Here is a 19,751-nt window from a genome sequence, read left to right on the forward strand (position 1 = left end):
CTGTAGGGTGATAATAAATCCTAAATTGTGTGAGTTGTAAAGGGAATTAGGTTTAGCAACTTTGCTCCAAAGAGAGATGCCTAAATGTGGGATTAAACTGGTATATCAGAGAGAGGAACCTGATGAGATAGTTTGTTATTGCCAGAATGTAGTCAAGTATATAGGCACAATGTCATCACTAAATGCTAAAATGAAAGCACGTAAATTTGTGGATGAGGTGATCCAGGAGCTGCTGCATGTGGCTGAGAGCTGAATGGGCTGGTTTGGATCTTCAGTTCATTCCTCAGGTTTTTTACGCTCAGGATTAAAATTGCTGTCTGTGCTGTTAGTGTTCTGTGGGCAAACAAAGGATGCTCCAGTTGGCAGCACTTGGTAGGGTGGGCATGGCACAGAATTAATCCCATTGCCCATTTTGAACAACTTGGATGCAGAGAAGCTCGTCTTCCTTTTGTCGTAAGGTTGAAACCACAGTGTGAAGGTGAGTTTAATGTGGAAGACCTTTCTTTGTATACACATTTATGCCAGCAGCTGGGGAGAATGCTTAGATGTTGTAATAGGCCTGACACAGTGACATCAGTGTCCGAGGCATTTTCCATTTATCTAAAAGGAAACAGCTAATATAGCCAAATGGTTTGCTTTGCATTTTACAATGGAGTTGGGGGAGGGGGGAGAAATAAAAGATTTATCCCCATGCTTTTCCAGAAGGAAACAGTATAGATTGCAACTCAGAACAAGTCTGTAACCTAAGGAAAAGGTCTCATTTATTCTGAGAGAAATGAGCTTTGGTAGGGCAGTGCTGAATCTGGGCTATAACCATAGCGTGTTTTTTTTTTAAAGAAAAAGAAAAGCATGTACTGTTTTTCTCATTCGATATATTACCTATTGCTAATGACCCTCCTTTTCTCATTTTCTTAAAAAAAAAAAAAAAAAAGAGGGGGGGGATATAAGCAGTTAGCTGTAGATTGCACAAAGGCAGCATTACCTGAAAAAAATAATGAAGATGATCCTGAAATTAAGGAAATCAGTTTAGAAGAGAAGCAGGTGCTTAATGGAGGTGAGACAGCTGTGCTTCCCAGGAACGTGCTTGAAGTGCTTTGCAGAAAGATGTGCAAGGCCTCCATGCAATGCTGGAAGGGAATTTATAATAACTCAGACAAATAGCATCCTATAAATAGCAGAGCTGGACTCATTAGGACAGGAGATAGATGGAGAAAATACAAAACTTGTTTGTTTCTTTTTAGGAGAGTATAATGCTTATGAAAAGTGTCAGCTTGCTGTCAATGAGGGAGAAACCCTCTGGTGGAGATGTAACTTTATTGCTGTTAGGTCCTCATCTCTGCTCATGAGCAGTTGTCCATGAGAGTTGTTCCTAACAATTTGGTTTAGCAACCCCTGCCTGCAGTTGGCTAGCACAGATTATATGCAGTGCTGGCAGCGTGCAGCAGGTGGAGGTCCCCAAGGTGGGGAGTGATATGAGGGAGGAGAAGGTCTCATGTATGGTGTGTAGCATTTATTAACTCCTTTTAAAACAGATGTTAACAGGGCAGCATAAATACGGCTGGAAAATGGGGTCGTATGGAATGAAGTGAGAATTGCTCACCAGGCAGCTGAGGGATTGCAGCCCAAAGCAGAAACGCGTTGGTGATTGGTAGAAGAAATGCTATGTGTTATTGAACAGTATGGGGACGTTTTTGAGGTGCTCTAACATTAGTAAGTAGGAAAAAGGAGAGGCTTCCATGCATGAAGGGAAGTAATGACAAAAAGGGAGCTAGAGGTGCGTGACTGGAATACAGCTCTGTCTGCAGGAGGTAAGTGGAGGTGATAGGGTTATTGCTTCTGTGTGCTTCTCAGCATTCATACCCCGAGAAGGAAGGAAGGATGTCTAACCAAAAGGGAACAGAAAGGGTAAATTTTAGACTGCTCTTAAATCAAAGGAGAGGGCAACTTGTGGGGCAGTTGCCAAGTATGCTGTAGTTATGGCCAGGCAATTTAGAACAAAGCCATCAGAAGACTGAGTACAGAATTGCACTCTGCTCAATGGCAGGCTACTCTGAGCTCAAATACAGACGCAATACATGTTCTGCATGAGTTTTCTCTGAAAATTAATGAACCTACTTTCAGCTTTTTGCATATCTGATTCATGCTTCAGCTAAGCTTCCGTGAAAGGTAGCACAGCTTCCAAATTCTGGTAAGCTATCCTAAGAGATTTGTTAAGTGTTAGTGTTCAGGAAAGTAACACTATGCACTTAGCAGGCAGCAGTGCTTTTTCTTGAGGAGTCCTGGGATTGCCAATTCACCTTGTGAAGCAGCAGAGGAGAGAGGTGATGTGGAGGTCATACTGGAGTCAGATAGTCACACTTCTTCACGGAACAGAGAAGAGCTGTACAGCTGTTCATGCTTCATGTATTTCATAACTGGAGTTTTTCTAAGCATTCAATACAGGGGGCAGTGATCCCAGTGCAAGGAGAGGACAGCAGGGAAGAGGGGAGAAAGTGCTATGGATTGGCAGGATGCCTTTGGGGATTGCCACCTGTTGCAGCTTGCACTTATCTGTAGGTGTCACATAACAGGCAAGTGGTGGCAGTAAAAGCAGTCTGGAGCAGGTTAACAATCCAGCAGTTCAAAAAGCATGGCTGCATGCTGGAATGCATGTGAGGAGGCTGGACAGGGAATGTGTAAGACAGCACGGAGCTTGTGGATGCTTGGGCACTGATCAGTTTTCTGGTGTGGAGCAAAGAAAGCCTGGGCTGATAAAGTGTGTCTTCAGAGGGATAAATAAGCCCTGTATATCCAAGAGCGTTAACGTGGCCTTATGTTAACATTAGATGAGGTTAATATTAGTTAATTAATTAATATTAGGTTAATATTAGATGAGGTTTGGGGTTTTGAGAGATCATGCCTAACATAGTGCCACAGTAGTAACTATGATGAAAAATAGGGAAAAGCAGAGCTAGAATGTAAGGCTTTCATTTTAGAACGCTTTTTAATCCTCTTCAGTGACAGAGGATTTCTAAAAGGAAGTTTCTGGCAGTATATCCATTTGGTAGAATAGCATTTTTCAGTCCTCTTGCTTCTGGGTTTGATTTGAGATGTCTGAAATATGATGAAAGTACGTATTTGAGTAGGGGGTGATTTGTGAAGAGAAAGTATTGAAGAGAGGGCGTGATTTCTGTTTGTAGGTTTCCTGTCTTACTAGTGGAAAACTTGCTTTGAGTTATGCTACACTCGTGGGACAGCATCTTGTTATGTGAGAAACATTCTTTTTGTCTGTACATACAAAAAAAAAGTCTTCTATTAAGGACAGGCTTCACATTTCCCGCTTCCTCAGGCTCGTCCATACCTTCATACTTGCTTTCATGCCATTCTTTTATTCCATAAATGTTTTCACAAGTAACACCTGCTAATTGCAAACTCCCCGAAAGCCATCAGTTCAGAAATGTCTTACAGCTGCAGTCACTGTAGCTGTGTCTCTGTTACCTGTGGGTGGTTTGTGCTTTCCTGCACTCACCAAAGCAATTCTAGGGAAGTTATTTGTTTGTTGTTGAAATTTTCTGAACAACACTGCAATCTCCTGGATCCTATTTGATGGGGAGGCGCTCTAACTGGCTTCTTGCATATTCCTCCTTCATCAGTTCAGTGTTGTGAGGCACTTAGTGACAAAAGGTAGGTAGGATTGCTTGAAAATATCCACAATTTGTTACTAACGTGGAACTGCCACTTCAGTCCTTGTCTAAAGCAGTGCCCCACATACTGTGGTTAGATGGATAAACCCTAATCTTTGGAGATGAGGAAATTGAGACATGGATGCTACTGTCAGTTACTCAGTGTCACAAAAGGAAATGCATGGCAGAGCTGGAATAGTTCCCATTCCTGACGTGCCTGAATTGCGAAGCTGCAGCACTGATTCTGGGGATACTGAGATGTTCTGTGTCTGTTGCAGTCTCCCAGTGTAATGCAATGCTGGTGTACTTCTTTACCTAATATTTGAACTGGAGGCAGTATTTCTCCCTCTCCTACCAGTTGAGAATTCTAGTCATTCTGACATCTTTCTTTCCTTATGTAGGTGTGAGAAGGGGGTGGATGATGGGATTGCAGCTTGCTCTCTGTGACCTGTTTGTTGATGTCTGAGGCAGTTTGAATGAAAAAAATAAAAGGAGTGCAAGTTTAAGTTACAGTCTACAGATGCAAAACAAGAATTGTTCTGTCATTGTCTCATGCCACCTTGTTACTATGTGTACTACATGTACTCAACCTGCTGGACAGTTACATAGCGTAGCACAGATTTCAGAAAGAATGATCAACTTACCAGCAATCAAAGGGACCTTCAGTCTAGCTGAATGTCCTGTAGGTGAGTTCCCATGTGCACTGCGTTCACAAGAGTGAATGAAATATTCTGAATATGGCAGAAACCCTTCTTTCCATAGCACAGCTTTCTCTCGGCTGCTCTCTGATGTGATTAAATAAAGGTATGTTCTGTGTTTGTTCATACATGCCTTCTCTACTTTTCTATTTTACTTCCATTGTCCTCTTCCCCACCTGCAGGCTTTGAATTACTGTACCAACCTGATGTGGTCCGACTGTACCTTTCCATCCTCACTGAAAGTCAGAACTTTAACACTCTGGAAGCTGCAGCAGGGGCTTTGCAGAATCTCAGCGCTGGCAACTGGACTGTGAGTGCAATCTTGTCTTTAGTCATTACTTGATGCAAGTAAAGAACAGAGCTACATCTGTTGGAACTGCACTGTTACCTTGTGCCCTTTAAGAAGGAAGAAGGTGAAGAAATTATTTCCAATTCATTTGCCCACTTAAGATGCTTTGCATCTTCTGAACAGATGGTGTTTATGTGCAAATGTCACTGAGCTCATGACAATTTAACCAGGAGCTGGTTTTACTACTTAAACTACTTAACTGTTGCCACTTCCCTTCAGAAAAGCTCATTGTTAGATGGTCCTGTTGTGAATGCTTAATTCATTAGGCTGTCAGAAACTGTACTATGAAGTGTCCTCTGATTTTCTCTCTGAGCCAGCCCTACTACTAATCAGCTAATGCTCAATACCTGATCATTTCTAGAGCTGTGTGGCAAACCTGGAGCGAGCAGAAGCCTAAAGATCAGCAGGGTGGTGTTTTGCAACTGTCTTGAATACCTATTTTAAAATCAATCATGAAACAGAGTAAAATAGCACAAAATTGAAGGTGGAAGAAGATAACATGCTTTGGATGCCTTACTGTTCCCTGCAAATGACCTATTTTTCCTAATCCAGGGGAATGTGTTTTCACACTGTGATGTGTACAGAACAGATGCTGGCTGGCAAATGAAATTACTTCCGTTTCTGTCCTCTTTCTCCATCGGCTTACTAAGCTGCAGGCTGAACCTCCACATCGTTTTCTCTGTGGTGCTTGATGAACGTGACTGATAGGTTGTTTCAGATGCATCAGCATACACATCTTAACTGGTGTTCACGGGAGAAAAAAAAGAATTGCAGCACTGAAAGAAATGCCGAAGGCAAGAAAGAGTGGGTATATGAGCTCACGATATTTTGTGTTGTTTCTTTTTTCCTTGTTTTGTTCAGTGGTCCACATACATTCGTGCAACAGTGCGGAAAGAGAGAGGTTTGCCAGTGCTTGTGGAGCTACTCCAGTCCGACTCTGACAAGGTTGTGAGGGCTGTGTCAATTGCTTTGAGAAACCTTTCCATGGATCGCCGCAATAAAGACCTTATAGGTATCTTCAGAACTTTTCTTAGCAGGCTGGAATCTTGGATGCTTTTGAGAGACATCTCCTTTTTGTCAGCTGTCTGAGGATTCGTTTTGTATGCAGTCTCTATCACTGCTCTCCAAGATTATTCTGTGTAGCCACCAAGTGAAAGGTTGTCATCTCAGAATGTATTTCCAGTCCACTTAAACAGGCCATGGTTTAAGGAGAGATTCCTAAGGACTAAAATACAGATTTTTGCTGGGTGGGTTAGCAGACTGCTTGCCTCTTAGCTCTAGCTGGCACGGAGCGTGCTGCTGGTCACATGCAGAGGTTGCTGACAGCTGTGTTCCTCTTAGGCCCACTGTTGAGATCAGAGTGGCTGAGCTTGTTTGGGGTCATGAAGGAAAATCTGAAGTTTTCCCTTTTTTTTCCATCATGACCTCCTTCCTGTGGCAGGTACTGTAGAAGCCGGATACTAAACAACTTACCAGAGACATAGTCTTTACATTAGTTTTTCAGCAGTGCTCACTAGCTCTTTTCCAGTGGGGTAAATACGCATTTGTGTGCATGTAATCAGAAAGGTTCAGCTGTCAGTTGAGTTTTCCTCTGGATGCCTCTGTGTTTAACTGATGTCTGTTTAAACTGTGACTTGTCAGGCCAGGAAGTATTCAGCACTTGTTCAGGGCCATCATCCAGGTTGATACTAACAAGTGGCCAGGTGGAATTCTGCCCTAACACATCAGGTTTCTCTTTTAGTAGTTCAGAGGTGTAGCTAGGTGAATGGTGCAGACACACACGTGGGAGTGATAAACTCCCAGCTCCTTGGTTTTTCTCCAGTACCATATGATGTGAAGGCTAACTGCACCCAGGAGGAAATGCTCTTACCTTTGTTGGAAGAAGGTTAATAGATGCGTGGCTGCACACCTTGCCCCAGAAGGCCTATTGGAAGGCTACACTGAGTAAACCATGTGCGTGTATCAGCATGAATATGTGGCGGTAGCAGCAGCTACTGGATGCTTTTTGCCTCAGGCATTGTGAAGTATGATAGATGCTGGCTGTAAAATCATAATAAAATGTGCTTTTTTTCCCCTCTTAGCCTTTTAGTATTCATGATGAAGGAGTTCTGTTTTGGATATCAACTCTTAGTCATCTTGAAATAATAAATGATAAAAGCACCATAAAGTCACAGTCATGATGTTCAAAACACTTGCATTATTAATTGTTTTAACCTGGCAAGCACCCTTGAACTTTTCATTCAGGATGGGAAGCTGAAAGGATTACTAGGGCTGACCAGTGGTATCTCTTCCACTTTTCCAGGTAGTTATGCCATGAGTGAGCTGGTTAGAAATTTGCCTAGCAGGCAGCAGAGATCTGCAAAGAACCTGGAAGAGGATACAGTGGTTGCTGTATTGAATACAATCCACGAAATCATTACTGACAGCTCAGAAAATGCAAGATCTCTGATCCAGACACAGGGCATTCAGAAGCTGGTGGCAATCAGCAAGTCAAGGTGAGGGAACAGGTGAAAGCAAAATGTATAAAATCTCACTTCAAACTTGAAAATACCACAATGCACAGTAGTTTTTTGCTTTCCAAAGCTATTCTAGCCTTTCAGAAGTGTAGCTAAACAAATACATACACAATAAAAAGTCACCCTCTCGGTAGATTTGTAACTTTAAAAAAAAAAATTGGGTGAAAGCCTGTTAGAGCATGGCATCTTAGAATATGTCACCAATCCTTTCAAGGATTGCCATTGATGTGTTTTAAATAAAGCGTTTAAGGAGGTGCAGTAATTGTTTTGGCTAAAGGCAGCTCAGACCTTGTGTGTGTTTGTTGTGTTTCTTTTCTTTCTGTAAATAAATCCAAGCAGAATAAAATCCATCTGCTTTCTATTAGTGACAACTACAAAATGAAAAGAGCACCCTGGTGTCCGTGCCTGTCCACGAAGGCAGTATGAAAACACCAGAATCTGCACATTTTGACTTCTTGGGTTCTTTTGTCAGCAGATACCTGTACATGTGAAGAAGTCACTGAATTGTTTTACATACATCTTAAAACTGATAAGCCAATGGATAGCTCTGTGAAGTAGTAGGTGCCTCCTGGATATTGTTTTGGTGCAGAGAAGTTGGCATATGGATAGTCCTATATTGCTTGATATTTAACATTGTAATTTTATTTTGCAAATCAGCCAGTCTCCTCGAGAAACAAAAGCAGCTTCTCACGTTCTTCAGATGATCTGGAGCTACAAGGAGTTACGAAATGCTCTGCAGAAAGATGGCTGGAACAAATCACACTTCCAGGTAAGAATGCTGGGTCTTAGGTTTAGTTAGTAGTTATGGAAATCAGCTGACTGGAAGGTGCCTCAGTGCAGCATTGGTGTCTGGTAGGGAACACGCTTTAATTCTGGTCTTTGAGGTAATGGAAAAATATTGTAACCTGTTCAGTTGTAACATCATGCACTTGATGGATAGGTTTTTCACTGGTCTATGAAATGTAGCTTTTTAGTTGTTGGAAGTTATGTGGGCCAAGTGCATGTGCTTTGCTCAAGGGAGACTTAGCATGCCTTTTGTCAACTGTGTTTTTTCTCATATGAACTTTATTTCAGGCAGCAGCCCAGGCAGTCACCAGTTCTGGATGTGCAGCCTCCTTACCTTCTCTTCTGACAAGGCTGAGCTCCTTTTACAGACCAACAGAGCAGTGGTGTAGATAACACACACAAAAAAAATCCCACTAACAAATCTGTATGAAAATAAAATCAAAAAAAACTCCTCTGCCGTGCTGTAACAGGAGTGGATTCAGAACCAATATGTGATCTTACTTCACACTGTTTACTTGTTTGATTTCCCAGAACAGCAGTTTCATATTTACCTGGTTTTTGTTTTGAAGTCTGTTTCTGCAACGCCAAAGAGTTCCAAGGCTGCTGCTGGCAGGTCTGGCTATGATGACAGCACTTTGCCGCTGGTGGATAAGAGCCAAGGTCGGTTCTGCTAGTTCCCACTTTCTGTATGTGTTTTGCTTGCTTGCTGAATTTGCCACAACAGTGTTAAGGGAAGTGGATATGTATTATTTGTACAGTGCTTTTAACTCACAGTAACGAGATGATAGTCTGTAGTTTTCCTTCTCTTGCAAAATGTGCACTGCCAATACTGCGAGCAAGTTGAGAAAACAGCAGGATCAGTTAAAATAACCTGGGAGAATTTGGGATAGTTGCAAGGTGGAACTTAAGAGAAGCTTGTTAAATGGAGGTTAGTCCAAAGCAGAAAATAAGGATTTCATGTGTTGTCTGGAGAGCTTAAATTATATTTTCCTTTCTGAAGGGATGGCAGCTGAAAGTTTTTCTCCAGGTCTGAATCCAGTACTTTAAGGACCTCTCTGGTTCTGAGACTAATTTAAAAGTACCAGGTGTTGAGAAAAGCAAATGTAACTTGAACAGTTACAGTTATTCCGTGCTTCTGTCTTACAGATAATGAGAAAACTGGGAGTCGTGATATGATACCTATGGATGAGCTTGGCCCAGGTAAATTCAGTCATAGATCAAACCTTGTGTCTGTTTCAGTACAGCACACACTTTCACTTACAGGAAAGTTCAACTTTCCTTTGAGTCACACTCTCTCAGATGGATAAAGTTGACATTTAAAAACAGAATGTTACCCTTCAAAAGGTTGGCTGTTGCCATTTTTTTCCTTTCTTTCCCTTTGTCTTTAATGCACATACAGTGTGCACACTAATTTATCCACTACTTTAAGCATAGCACAGAAATTTTCATTCGAGCCTCTGTCCCCTTGAGGCAGCTGCATTCAGTGTTACAGTTTGGAAGCAGGATGAAGTTGAAAAGTTGCTTCAGAGTGAGCTTAAATCTGTTCTGCCTCTGTTTTCTGTAGGTAACATATTAATGTTGGTACAGGCAGTATTCCTGACATTACTTTTCATTTACCTTCATCTGACTGAGCCAGACTTGTCCTTCAGATGGAGAACTTACAGCTACTGTCAGTGACGTGCTTTGAGACTGATAAACTGCAATTCCTGACTTACAGAATTGTGGGTTTTTGCTTTGCTCAGGCAGATAAAAGCACTGCCTGCTCTCTTGGGAATTTAATTTCCAGTACTACTTTTTAACATATTCATATTAATGCCTTGAAATCAAACTCTTTGATATACTGCCATTTGTGATCGTAGCTGAAAAATTATTAAGTTAGAACCAAGGTGAATAACAGATACTGATTACCTTTTGTATTCTTAGAAAATGAGGTACCACCTGTCCTCAATCCACCTGTCAGTATGTATTTAGCCTAAGGGAACACTAAAGCACTTGTTCTCGTAGTGGAAGAAAGTAACTCCAGAGAAGATTGCATGGCAGTGTAACTGCCTGCTAGCAGTGCTGCACTCTGGGCCGTGCTGAATGTTTATAGTCTCAGGATTAATTGTTTCCTCGTGCTTTCAGGAGTTACTGGTGTATATCTCAGTACCAAGAGAAATGCAAATTAACTGCATATATATGATATCAGGCAGATGGCCTGAGCCATTCTGTTCTGCAATTCTTTCAGTGCTGTTAGAAGATGAAATCTGAAGTTTTCCTGATCCCATCTCCTGAGTACTTTCATCTCCAATATGGCTTCACTTTCTGTGGTTTCAGAGATCAGTTGAGAAGGGAGTGCATGAATTTGTCCAATATACTATCCTTAGTTTTAGGAAAACAGAATAAAAATACTTCATCTCTTGCCTTCATGCTCTTCTGAATGCTACATGTTATGTATCTCATGCACATTCTTGCAGGAGAAGCTGTCTAGGATAAGTGTTCTGGTTTTAACCTCACTGTGGATATTGTTCCATTCTGGAGGACTGCCTGGCCCTTTACTGCTATACTGATGTTGCCTCTTTACCAAGACTGCAAAAAGCAGCATGCTGTTGTTATCTCAGTTTGTTAGCTGATGCTTACTGTTGTTATTCTCAGTAAGGGAAATTAATTCATCGTTAATGGCTGGAGATAAAGAAGGATGTGTTCCACATTGACTGACAGTACTGGACCAGTCAGCTTCCTGTTGTGTGGGGCAATGAGAGCACCTGGGCTGAGCTTGGTTACCTTGGGAAATGGAAAAACGTGTGTGATAAGTTACTGTGGGATGCAGTAGACAGCCTTGTGCAGAGATAGCTCTGGTTTGTCAGACTTGATCAGCTCTGGGCAGGAGATTCTGCACAGCGTCATCTGAAGATCAGCGATGCTTACTGTCGCAGTGCTGCCTCAGGGTGGCTGTGACCCCGAGCTGACTGCAGGAGTGGCAGAACTGTGATCTCAAGGCTGTGCGCCAAATCTGAGTCCTCCAAAACTGTACTTGTGCCTCAGCTGAGATGCAGTCAATCTGCCAATACCATTAGAGAGCTGAGAATTGTTGAAAAGAAAAATGCGTAGTTCAGAAGTTCCTCTCATACCTGCATGTCTTTAGGCATAACTTCTCCTTTTTCTTCCCTTCCTTCTTTGTGGGTCTTTATAAGTTGAGAGCTGTGTGAGAGCACAGATGGATTGACACTCAGAAGGCATTTGGTCATGACATTTGTGATGACATAAGAATGTTGCTGCAGAATGAATGGCAGATACTTGGTAAAGCAATAGAGACGAGGAGGAGAAAGGTGAGAGGTGAGAGGAATAAACAAGCTGAGAATGCTAAGTGCCTCTACTGACCAACATAACGTTGTCTATAAACTAGATTATATTATCTGAGAAAAATGCATTTATACCTTGGAGCAGTAAGAAAAGCATAGGTCTCCTTCATGCCCCAGAAGCAGAGTTAATTTTGATAAAACTTGCTCAGGATCAGTCTGGAAGATGGGGGAAGCACTCACTGGTCCTGGAGAGGTGTGATCCTTGGGGACGGAGGTATTACTTTTCTGATGCAGCCTTCTTCAAGACAATACTCATCTTATTAGGTCCAGTCGTGATCTTCTGATCTCTGCTGCCGCATGTCTTGACCGAGTTGTAGCACAGTGCCTGGTTTTCAGAAGCTCGTCTCCATTGGTGCTGATGTGTGCGACTCCGTTAGCATGCAGGGCACACAGCTGACAGAACAAACTTCAAAACCTTGGAATTTTTTGCCCAGTCTTTGTGAGATTTCTGTTGAGCATGGGGTTTTACTTTGTTGTTGCTTTTAGTACTGAAGAACTGCCATGCTCTTAAGCTTCTCATTATTGATGTCTTTATTCTAACCTTGTTACCTGGGAAATGCTAAAGCTGTCATACTTCATCTTAATGGCTGTTGCTTTCTGGGGGTGGGCTAAAGGTTTCCCTTTATATCTTAGCAATTGATTTTAAAATGTTTTGGGATCACCCTTGATATTAGTAAAGAAATGCAGAGCGATCCGTTACACCGTTGTGAGTGTAATTGAAATTTGACTGTGAAGAGCTGCCTCTCAGTTGAGTGCTAAATTACTGTGAGTCAGCATGCTTCCATCATTCGTGTATATACCTGTATTTAGGAGCAATGTACTCCTAACTGAATGATGAATCTTTAATATATAACTTAACTGGTAAGATTCATGCTGGACATTCTGAGGAGAATGTTTGGTTATGCATTCCTCCACAAATTCTGGCTGGGTGATTGGATGCAACTGATAGGCTTTGGGCTTTACTTTTTTTTTTTCTCCAAAGGGAATAGCCAGTAACATTAACTTCTTTGTTGTCAACAGAGTGACTGTGTGGCAGTGCTTTAAAATCTGTGTACTTCGTGTGTATCTCAAATTCTCTAGTTATTCTTAATCAGCATGGTTAAGTAATGTTAGTAGCCATGATATTATGAGTGCTACCTCAGGTCTACCTGCATTTTGATTCCTGAGACGTGTAGAAAACTTGAGCTCTTTTAAAATTAACTGTGACCAGCATAAGTATCATACAGAGCTGTGGTGTTTGGTACAAGTCACTCTGGCTGCTTTTGTCACGTGGGCAAACGGAGCCTCTTTGTGCCACGGAAACCCCACAGAAAAACTTTTTTTCTTAGTGACATTTTGCAGCAAGGAATATGCCAAGAGATGCACATTTTGGGTAGAACTTTTTGTGGTCTTCTAAGAGCCCAGTTTGTCAGAACGTGAAAACATCAATGATCTCTCAGTTACACAGGTAACAACAAAAGCCTACAGGAATATGTAGATTGGAGTGTCATTTACTCCAGATTACGGTGCAGGAAACAATCTATTTGTAACTGATAATGAGGGAAATCTGATGCATCACGAGAAGAAATCCAGGTTTGTGCTGGCTGGACTGATTCACAGCAGAGAATATTCTGAAATATATAAAGCTGTTTCTTTATAATGCTCTCTCACACTTTTCTTCTGTGTGCTAATCACGCTTTCATATTGTTTCTTAGTTGTCAGGAGAAAAAGCACCATCAGGTGCTGCTTTGGAATGAAAGGCAGTCCTGGCACAGCAGGGTTTGCATCAAGATTTCTTCCAGCTCAACAGTCTCCTTTTCTCAATGCATCGAAAGGGCCTATTTCAAATTACTGTTATGTCCTGTTAATAGTCAGGCTCAGGAAGAGTGGGAACATGCTGCAGAGCATTCAGAGAATGAACACAGCCAATTAATCAGGCTGCTAAGCAAGGAACACAAGATTTGAGCTGAATTTGGAGCTCATTAGCCACAGGGCTTGAGATGACAACTTGCTGCTTTCCTTAGGCACACTACAAAACTGCAGTAGGTTGGGATGAAAACAGTTCTGCTTGCTAATGAGTGCCAGCATCTGGCAGTGATACAAAAAAAAAAGAGCTTTTCTGTTTTAAACTGGAGAAAGTAAAATTTCAGAGCTGGAGCATATGTGAGAGGCAGGCTGCCAGCATCTTTGGGATTTGATGGTCTGTTTTCCTGTTTCTTTGCTGAAGAATACTGCTCACATCAGCTCTGTTCTGCTCTTCGTTGTGCTCCATGCCTAACTGTCATATTGTTCCTCCTCAGATGGCTACTCTACCATCGATCACCGGGACAAGGAGCGCAAATACAAGACCAGCGACAGCACAGGGGACGCCTCAGAGAAAGAACCTTTGAAAGTGAGATTCCCCTTATTGCTTAATGCTAGGCAGTGCCTTTGGAAGAAACCGAGCCTGGTGTGCTCAGCAGGAACAGGGCAGTTACTCACTAGAGGGCTGCAAAGGGTTTTTTTGGTGTCTTTGTTTTTTGCTTGCCCAATGTTAGGATAAAAGCAGCGTTTCCTATCCTAGCACTGGCTAACTAGAAATAAAAACAAAATGCTGCTGTCCAGTGCAGAAGTAAATGCAGGCAATTGATATGTCCTTGTAAATGAATGAGGTTGTAAGAAAATCTTTGTGCAGGCAGCATTCCCTTTCCCATAGTGAATAACTGTATTCAGTCTTCATTCTGAGAACAGTCGCTTCAAAACATCACACTGCTTTATTGTTTTCACCACGAGAAATACGTGTCAGCTTGTGCATCTGTCTAGGGCAGTGTGGTGAGCAGCGTGCATTTCACCAGCACTCACTGGGAGTCCTGACTGTAGGCAGTGGGTGTGAGCCAAGGAGATGGAGGGGAAGGAGAGATGTGCTTCCGAGTGCCTTCGAAAAACAAATTTGGACCATTTTCTAATTTAACAGCAACAACAACAACAATCTCTCTTCATAAAGTGTTTTGCCTTGAGGGTTGTGTGCAAATGTATCTTAGTGGATTCTGTTCAATTTCTGTTTCATTGCTATGCCTTTTCAGTGGATCTTTTTATTTAAATGTTGCTTGATGTTTCTAACAATGCTGTGGCCATAACTTCTCCCTGGCCTCAAAACAAGCTTGTAAGGTAGGTCATTTCTGAGGGGAAAAAAAAAGATTCAGTGAACCAAGAATCAGTGATAGGAAATACCATTGTTAGTCTGTAAAAAGCTGCCTTTAATAACCTTCAGCATATTGCTGATAATATCAGAAAATCCAGGTGATTTGTGTTCACTGGAAACAATTAAACTTGAGTGAATTGAAAGAAAAACACTGTATTGAAGTGAAATTAAAATGTGATTTGCAGAAAAATCTTTCTACTGTTTGTGGACCAGGAAGGTACCCTTCTGTATCAGTCCACCTGTGTGAATTCATGCATTTCTTTCTGTGTCCTCCCTTTCTGTGAAGGTATATGCTGGAGCATGGCTTAAATCCAGCTGCAGTTTTAAGCACAGTTCGCTCCTTTTCAATTTGCCAGTTCTGGGTATGGTTGCATTCTGCTGGAGGCTGCCCAGTGAAACTTTTTAATATAATTGCTCATTGTCCTGTGTCAACTCTGCAGTGCCAAACATGGCTTCCTGTTTTGAACCAGTGAGCCCTGACTAAATGGTCTGGAGTAATGTGGCTGATGTGAAACACTGATCTCTTAGATTCAGCGGGAAGCTCACTTCCCACCCCTTTTCTCTTTTGAACAGTCCTAGAAGTGAAAATCAGGGCAGTAGGTTGTTCAGGAAGCCTCTGCCACTCAGAAAGCCCTTTGATAAGAGAGCAGCCGTTACAGTTTTCCTGTTTAGTCATCTTGCAGCTTCTTTGCTAAGTCCAGATGTGTGATAACACTATTAAAGTAATCCACCAGTGATCACCTTCCTGTCTAAACCTTCCCAGTACGTTTCTGCTTGACAGGGTCTGGTGAAGACAGAAGAGCACACTCTCACCTTGCCCCTTGGAGGTGGTTGTGCTCCCTCATTTGTGGGTTGTTTGTTTTTTTGCAACTGATACAACCTGATTACTGAATTCAGAGCATGTGCTCCCTCCTCCGGTGTTGCTCTGAAGTGACAAGAGATGGCCCAGCTCGAACCAGTATCAAAGGTGTAAACTTTCTGTCCCCTCATAACAGTTGTAATGTGTATCATGAGGATGCAGTGAGAACAGATGCATGAAGTGACATGAGTATTTTGATCAGTACAAGCTTGACAGAAGATGTCTTTCCAGAGAAAATAGGCTAAGGTAGAAGAGTTAACAAATACTTGTTATTTTTGGCACTCAGAGTTCATGGACATGATTTTCAAAGTCATATCACTCAGCCCAAACTCAGTGTGTGTCTGAGGTGAAGCACAACCCAGCGTTCCAGGCAGCAGTCGCTTTGCTTTTAGAGGAACAGGATAAAAAATACCTCAGTTATGTGCCAGCCATACTTTATGCTACCTCCTGGTTTTAGGGATAAAGGGCTGCCTGAATTCAGCTTGTTATGTGCCTCAAAAACAGTCACTGGTGCGTCCTCAGCTGGAGCAAAGCTGCTTTTCCCTGTCCTGTGAAAGAGAACTCTGGGGTCTTCTGGTTTGTAAACTGTTCAATAGCCAAGGCTTTGCGGCTCAAGAGTGGCCAAGCATTTTGAATAAGGGTGGCAGAGAAGTGCAGCCTTTGGCTGCTGCAAGTGCTCTTGTTGGTATTGTGCCTTTGCTGATCTTGTTTCTTTCTCCACCACTAATTTTCCCTTGTGCTCCTTTGAGCTGACTTGTTTGGTGGCTTTGTTTGATTAATCCGCTCTGTTTTGCTTTTAACTCCTCACCCTGTGCTGCAGAATGACACAAATAGGAAAAACATTAACAGGAGTAACAGGGCTTCGGTGAATCTGGTGGATGCTCGTGACATTAAACCCCAGCCTGTTGACTCCTGGGTCTAATTTGCATGCATGGTAGGTCATTTTAATGGTAATTGGTGCTAGTGATTAACTTGTCTTTTGCATGATCTGTTTAGCTGTGGAATCTCTACAAGGCTAACTGCTAACTGAGTCCTTTCAGAGAAAGGAAAATACATTTGAAAACGTGGTATTTATATTATTTATTGTGTCTTTAATGAAACTCAATCAAACACTCCTGTGTGATTAAGAAATAATCTGTCAAATAACCAGACGGCACAGTAGTATCTTGACTGATTGGCCGTCAGCCAGAATGTGGAATATTTCTCCTGGAAGGCCATGGGAATGAATTTAAATAGTGTGTTTCTACTTCCAACGATTTTTTTTCTTCCCTTCAGACTCATTAGAAGGATTAGCCTGAGACTAAAAGAAAAAGCTTATCCTTCTCTGTTTATGGACGTCCCCTGAGGTTCCCTAGAATTACAAAGCCATGCCCATCTGCAAGAAAGCTGCTGCCTGTGCACAGTTACTTTGCAAGGGGAGGTGATTTTGATTGCACAATAAACATCAAGCTCCCACTTCCCAATTCTTTCTTATTCTGTTAAAGAAAGGCGCCATTTAGTGGCCTTACAGCTCTCTGCCTTTGCCATGAGCCAAGCCCCTTATAATGTCACTATCCTTCCTTTATTTCCTGCTACTGCTAATCTGTCTCCCGCTGTTTTGCTAGACAGTGCTCTACCCTGGTTGTACCATCCGTCACTGTCAGACGTGATGCCCCATTTGGAATAGCTCATTTTGTGCCCCTGGCTGGCTGAAGGAACACCTAAGAAACGGTTGCAAAGGCCATTGGAGTGGACAATAGGCCTTTGAGGCTCAAATTCCAAAAAGCGGAGTGTTGTCCACTCTCATAATCAGGCATGGAAATCGCATGCAGTAGTGGGAGAGAGGGCTCTTGTATGTGTGGGGTTTTCATTTTTGAGGTCTCCCCAGAAATGCTTCTCCTCCTTTTAAGGCTCTAGTACAAGTGCTGTGTGTTTGCAGGTTGTTTCTCTTCCTGGGTTGGAAGCGCTTGGCCAGAGCAGTCTTTAAAGCCCCCTGGTAGCCTTGTGTAGCCACAGGCAGCCCCTGGCAGTGTTGGCCTCATGCAGCTGGTCGGTGCTGTGCAGTCTGCCTTGTTGGCTCAGCCAGAGGACAGGGATAAACGTGTGCAGTGCCTGCACACCTCCAGTGTTGCACGCTTCTTCTTAGCAGTGAATGCGTATGGGTGGGACTTTGAATGCAGGCTGTGATCATTTTCTCCCAGTCAGACCTTTCAACAAACCCATACACTGGGATACATTAGGATTTCCCTTCATTGTTCTACCACTAGGGGATGGAGATCACCAGTGCCACGTTGCTTGCTGGTATTGATCAGTTCTGGCTTTATTTTGCAGGCCTAGAGTCCAACCACATTTTTTTTTAATTGAGGCGGAGAAAAAAACATTGAATTGACACAGGATTTCATCAGTCACCACTGCCATTCCGATCTGGAGGGCGCTGCATCACTGACAAGGCTGCGGATTCTAAGAAAATGCAGGGAGAAAACACAACTGACTGCCATTGCCAACCCCAGAGCACCATGCCTTACAGCAAGACAGTTTGCTTTTTAAATCAGTTACATTCCCACCAGACATAGCTGCCTCCTGCTCCCTCCCACTCCTGCAAGAGTAAAGCAAGCAAGAGAAGAGAATCCAAGTTCCATCCTGCTGGCTGCATTCTTAGGTGACTCTTACATGTGGAAGGTGCCAAGAATGAGAAGCGAAGGTCATGCAGCAGCAAAGAGGACAGCTTCATAAGTGAACTGCAGAAGATCTGAAACGATACCTTAGGTGTAGTCATGAAGATAATAGCACTTTTATGGATTGGATCCCGTGGTTTTCTTTTTGTTTTGAGGGATTTATTTTGAACTGTGAATCTAACACTTTTAAAGGGGTTTTGAAAAATGCTGAGGTTTTCTTCGTTATTTCAACAGGAATTGCAGGAATGTTGAGTGGGTTTATTGAATTTCAATGAAGAGAAAATACAGAACAAAAAATACTAAATGCTGGCCAAGTGAACTGGAGAGTAGATAGCAAAATTGATGCAAGCTGTATAAATCTGCTTTTAGAGTAAGCTATATCAATCACAGTGCTATATTATCGTTATAATCTGATGTACAGTACTTCTGCCTTTTGAATTCTGTAATGGCTCTGCTTTTATTTCCACATGAAGGTTTTAATGTCCCCGGCTCAGAAATGTATACTGAGAAATGGAGTTGGCTGGCTTTTTATTTTCTTATTCTCAAAGATTGCAGTAAGGAGCTTTTACATCTAATCGTATCAGTGTTACATTGATGACAATTAACAGTTTATTTTGCTGTAGCTGTTAACACATTGGAAGAAATAGAAGCTTCTTCACAGGATGTCTTATTTTGAACATACACTGCAGTTTAGGTGGGTCTGTCATTTATGTTTGATGGTAAATTTATCACTGTTGGATCCATGTTTGCTTTGGGCTAAAGATCCTGGTGGAAAATGTCATAAAGGGAACAGATCAGACATTTTTAAAATCATCATCATTTCTGTGTTCCCTTGATTTTGTTTGGAGCTTACATGTTCTTGGTGGTAGGAAAATCATCCACGCGCAGATGTTCTCCTCTTAGATGCCATGGTGTGCTCTGATAAGGCAGGATTTTTACCTCATGAGAACAGAGAACTATGCTGCATCTACAGAATCTGATAATGCCATGAACTAAGTGACTTTAGATCACTGATTTTCTCCAGGCATTGGTCAAGAGAGGGCGGCAGAAGAGGAATGAAATATCTCACCAGTAGCATCAGAGGCTTTTGCTGATTTTGTTTGGTTGCCACATTTAATTCTAAATAAGCTCCTAGAAGTGGTGTGACTGGAAAGCACATTTTTGAGCCTAGCAAACATCATTCGGGGTTTTCAGTGCCTGCCATTTCCTTTGTAATTCAAAAGGGGAAATATCCAAAACCTTCCCTCACCCAGAATATTACTGTAATAGTAAACGTCTGAAGTTTTTGTTTAAAAAAAAAAAAAAATTAAAAAAAAAAAGAAAAACACACAAAAAAAGCAAGTACCAAGAGCTTTCTATCTTCATGAGTATATTAAAAAATTGACATGAATACATATATATAAATAAATAAATCTATATATCTATATATATATTGTTGTGCAGAGGATAGGTTAATAAAACCATGTAAAGTAGTTTGCAGGAGAGGGAAGCATTTGTTGATTCAGGGAAAAAGACTGATGCCAGAAGCTGTCAGTGGTTTGGATGATGCATGTGCTCCTTCACCCTCCTCCCTTTTGACCCTCATCTTCTATGTACATTGCAGTAGTTACTTCTGGATCATAGAGAAGGTGAAGTTGCTCAGAGCAAATTAAGATAGCAAATATTTGTGGGGTTTTCACCTGCATGAGAGTCCTGTTGGACCAGAAATGCTCAGCAGATCAAGGGA

At 42.0% G+C, this 19,751-nt stretch overlaps 1 protein-coding gene across 15 annotated transcripts in view; it reads left to right on the forward strand.

Moving 5' to 3' along the window:
- Positions 1-19,362, forward strand: part of ARVCF (ARVCF delta catenin family member) — a 211,577-nt gene extending 192,215 nt beyond the window's left edge. For 14 of the 15 annotated variants that reach the window (XM_048963944.1, XM_048963948.1, XM_048963947.1 and 11 more), the window contains 9 exons: positions 4,543-4,670; positions 5,571-5,721; positions 7,012-7,204; positions 7,883-7,994; positions 8,581-8,671; positions 9,158-9,211; positions 13,632-13,723; positions 16,192-16,305; positions 17,682-19,362. In XM_048963944.1, coding sequence (XP_048819901.1) covers positions 4,543-4,670; positions 5,571-5,721; positions 7,012-7,204; positions 7,883-7,994; positions 8,581-8,671; positions 9,158-9,211; positions 13,632-13,723; positions 16,192-16,293 — 923 coding nt within the window. In that variant the 3' untranslated portion in view covers positions 16,294-16,305; positions 17,682-19,362. The remainder of the gene's footprint in view (positions 1-4,542; positions 4,671-5,570; positions 5,722-7,011; positions 7,205-7,882; positions 7,995-8,580; positions 8,672-9,157; positions 9,212-13,631; positions 13,724-16,191; positions 16,306-17,681) is intronic. The other variant, XM_048963936.1, reaches the window with a different exon arrangement.
- The last annotated feature ends 389 nt before the right edge of the window (positions 19,363-19,751 follow it).

The sequence above is a fragment of the Lagopus muta genome, chromosome 17 (assembly GCF_023343835.1).
Source record: "Lagopus muta isolate bLagMut1 chromosome 17, bLagMut1 primary, whole genome shotgun sequence".
Taxonomy (NCBI): Eukaryota; Metazoa; Chordata; class Aves; order Galliformes; family Phasianidae; genus Lagopus; species Lagopus muta.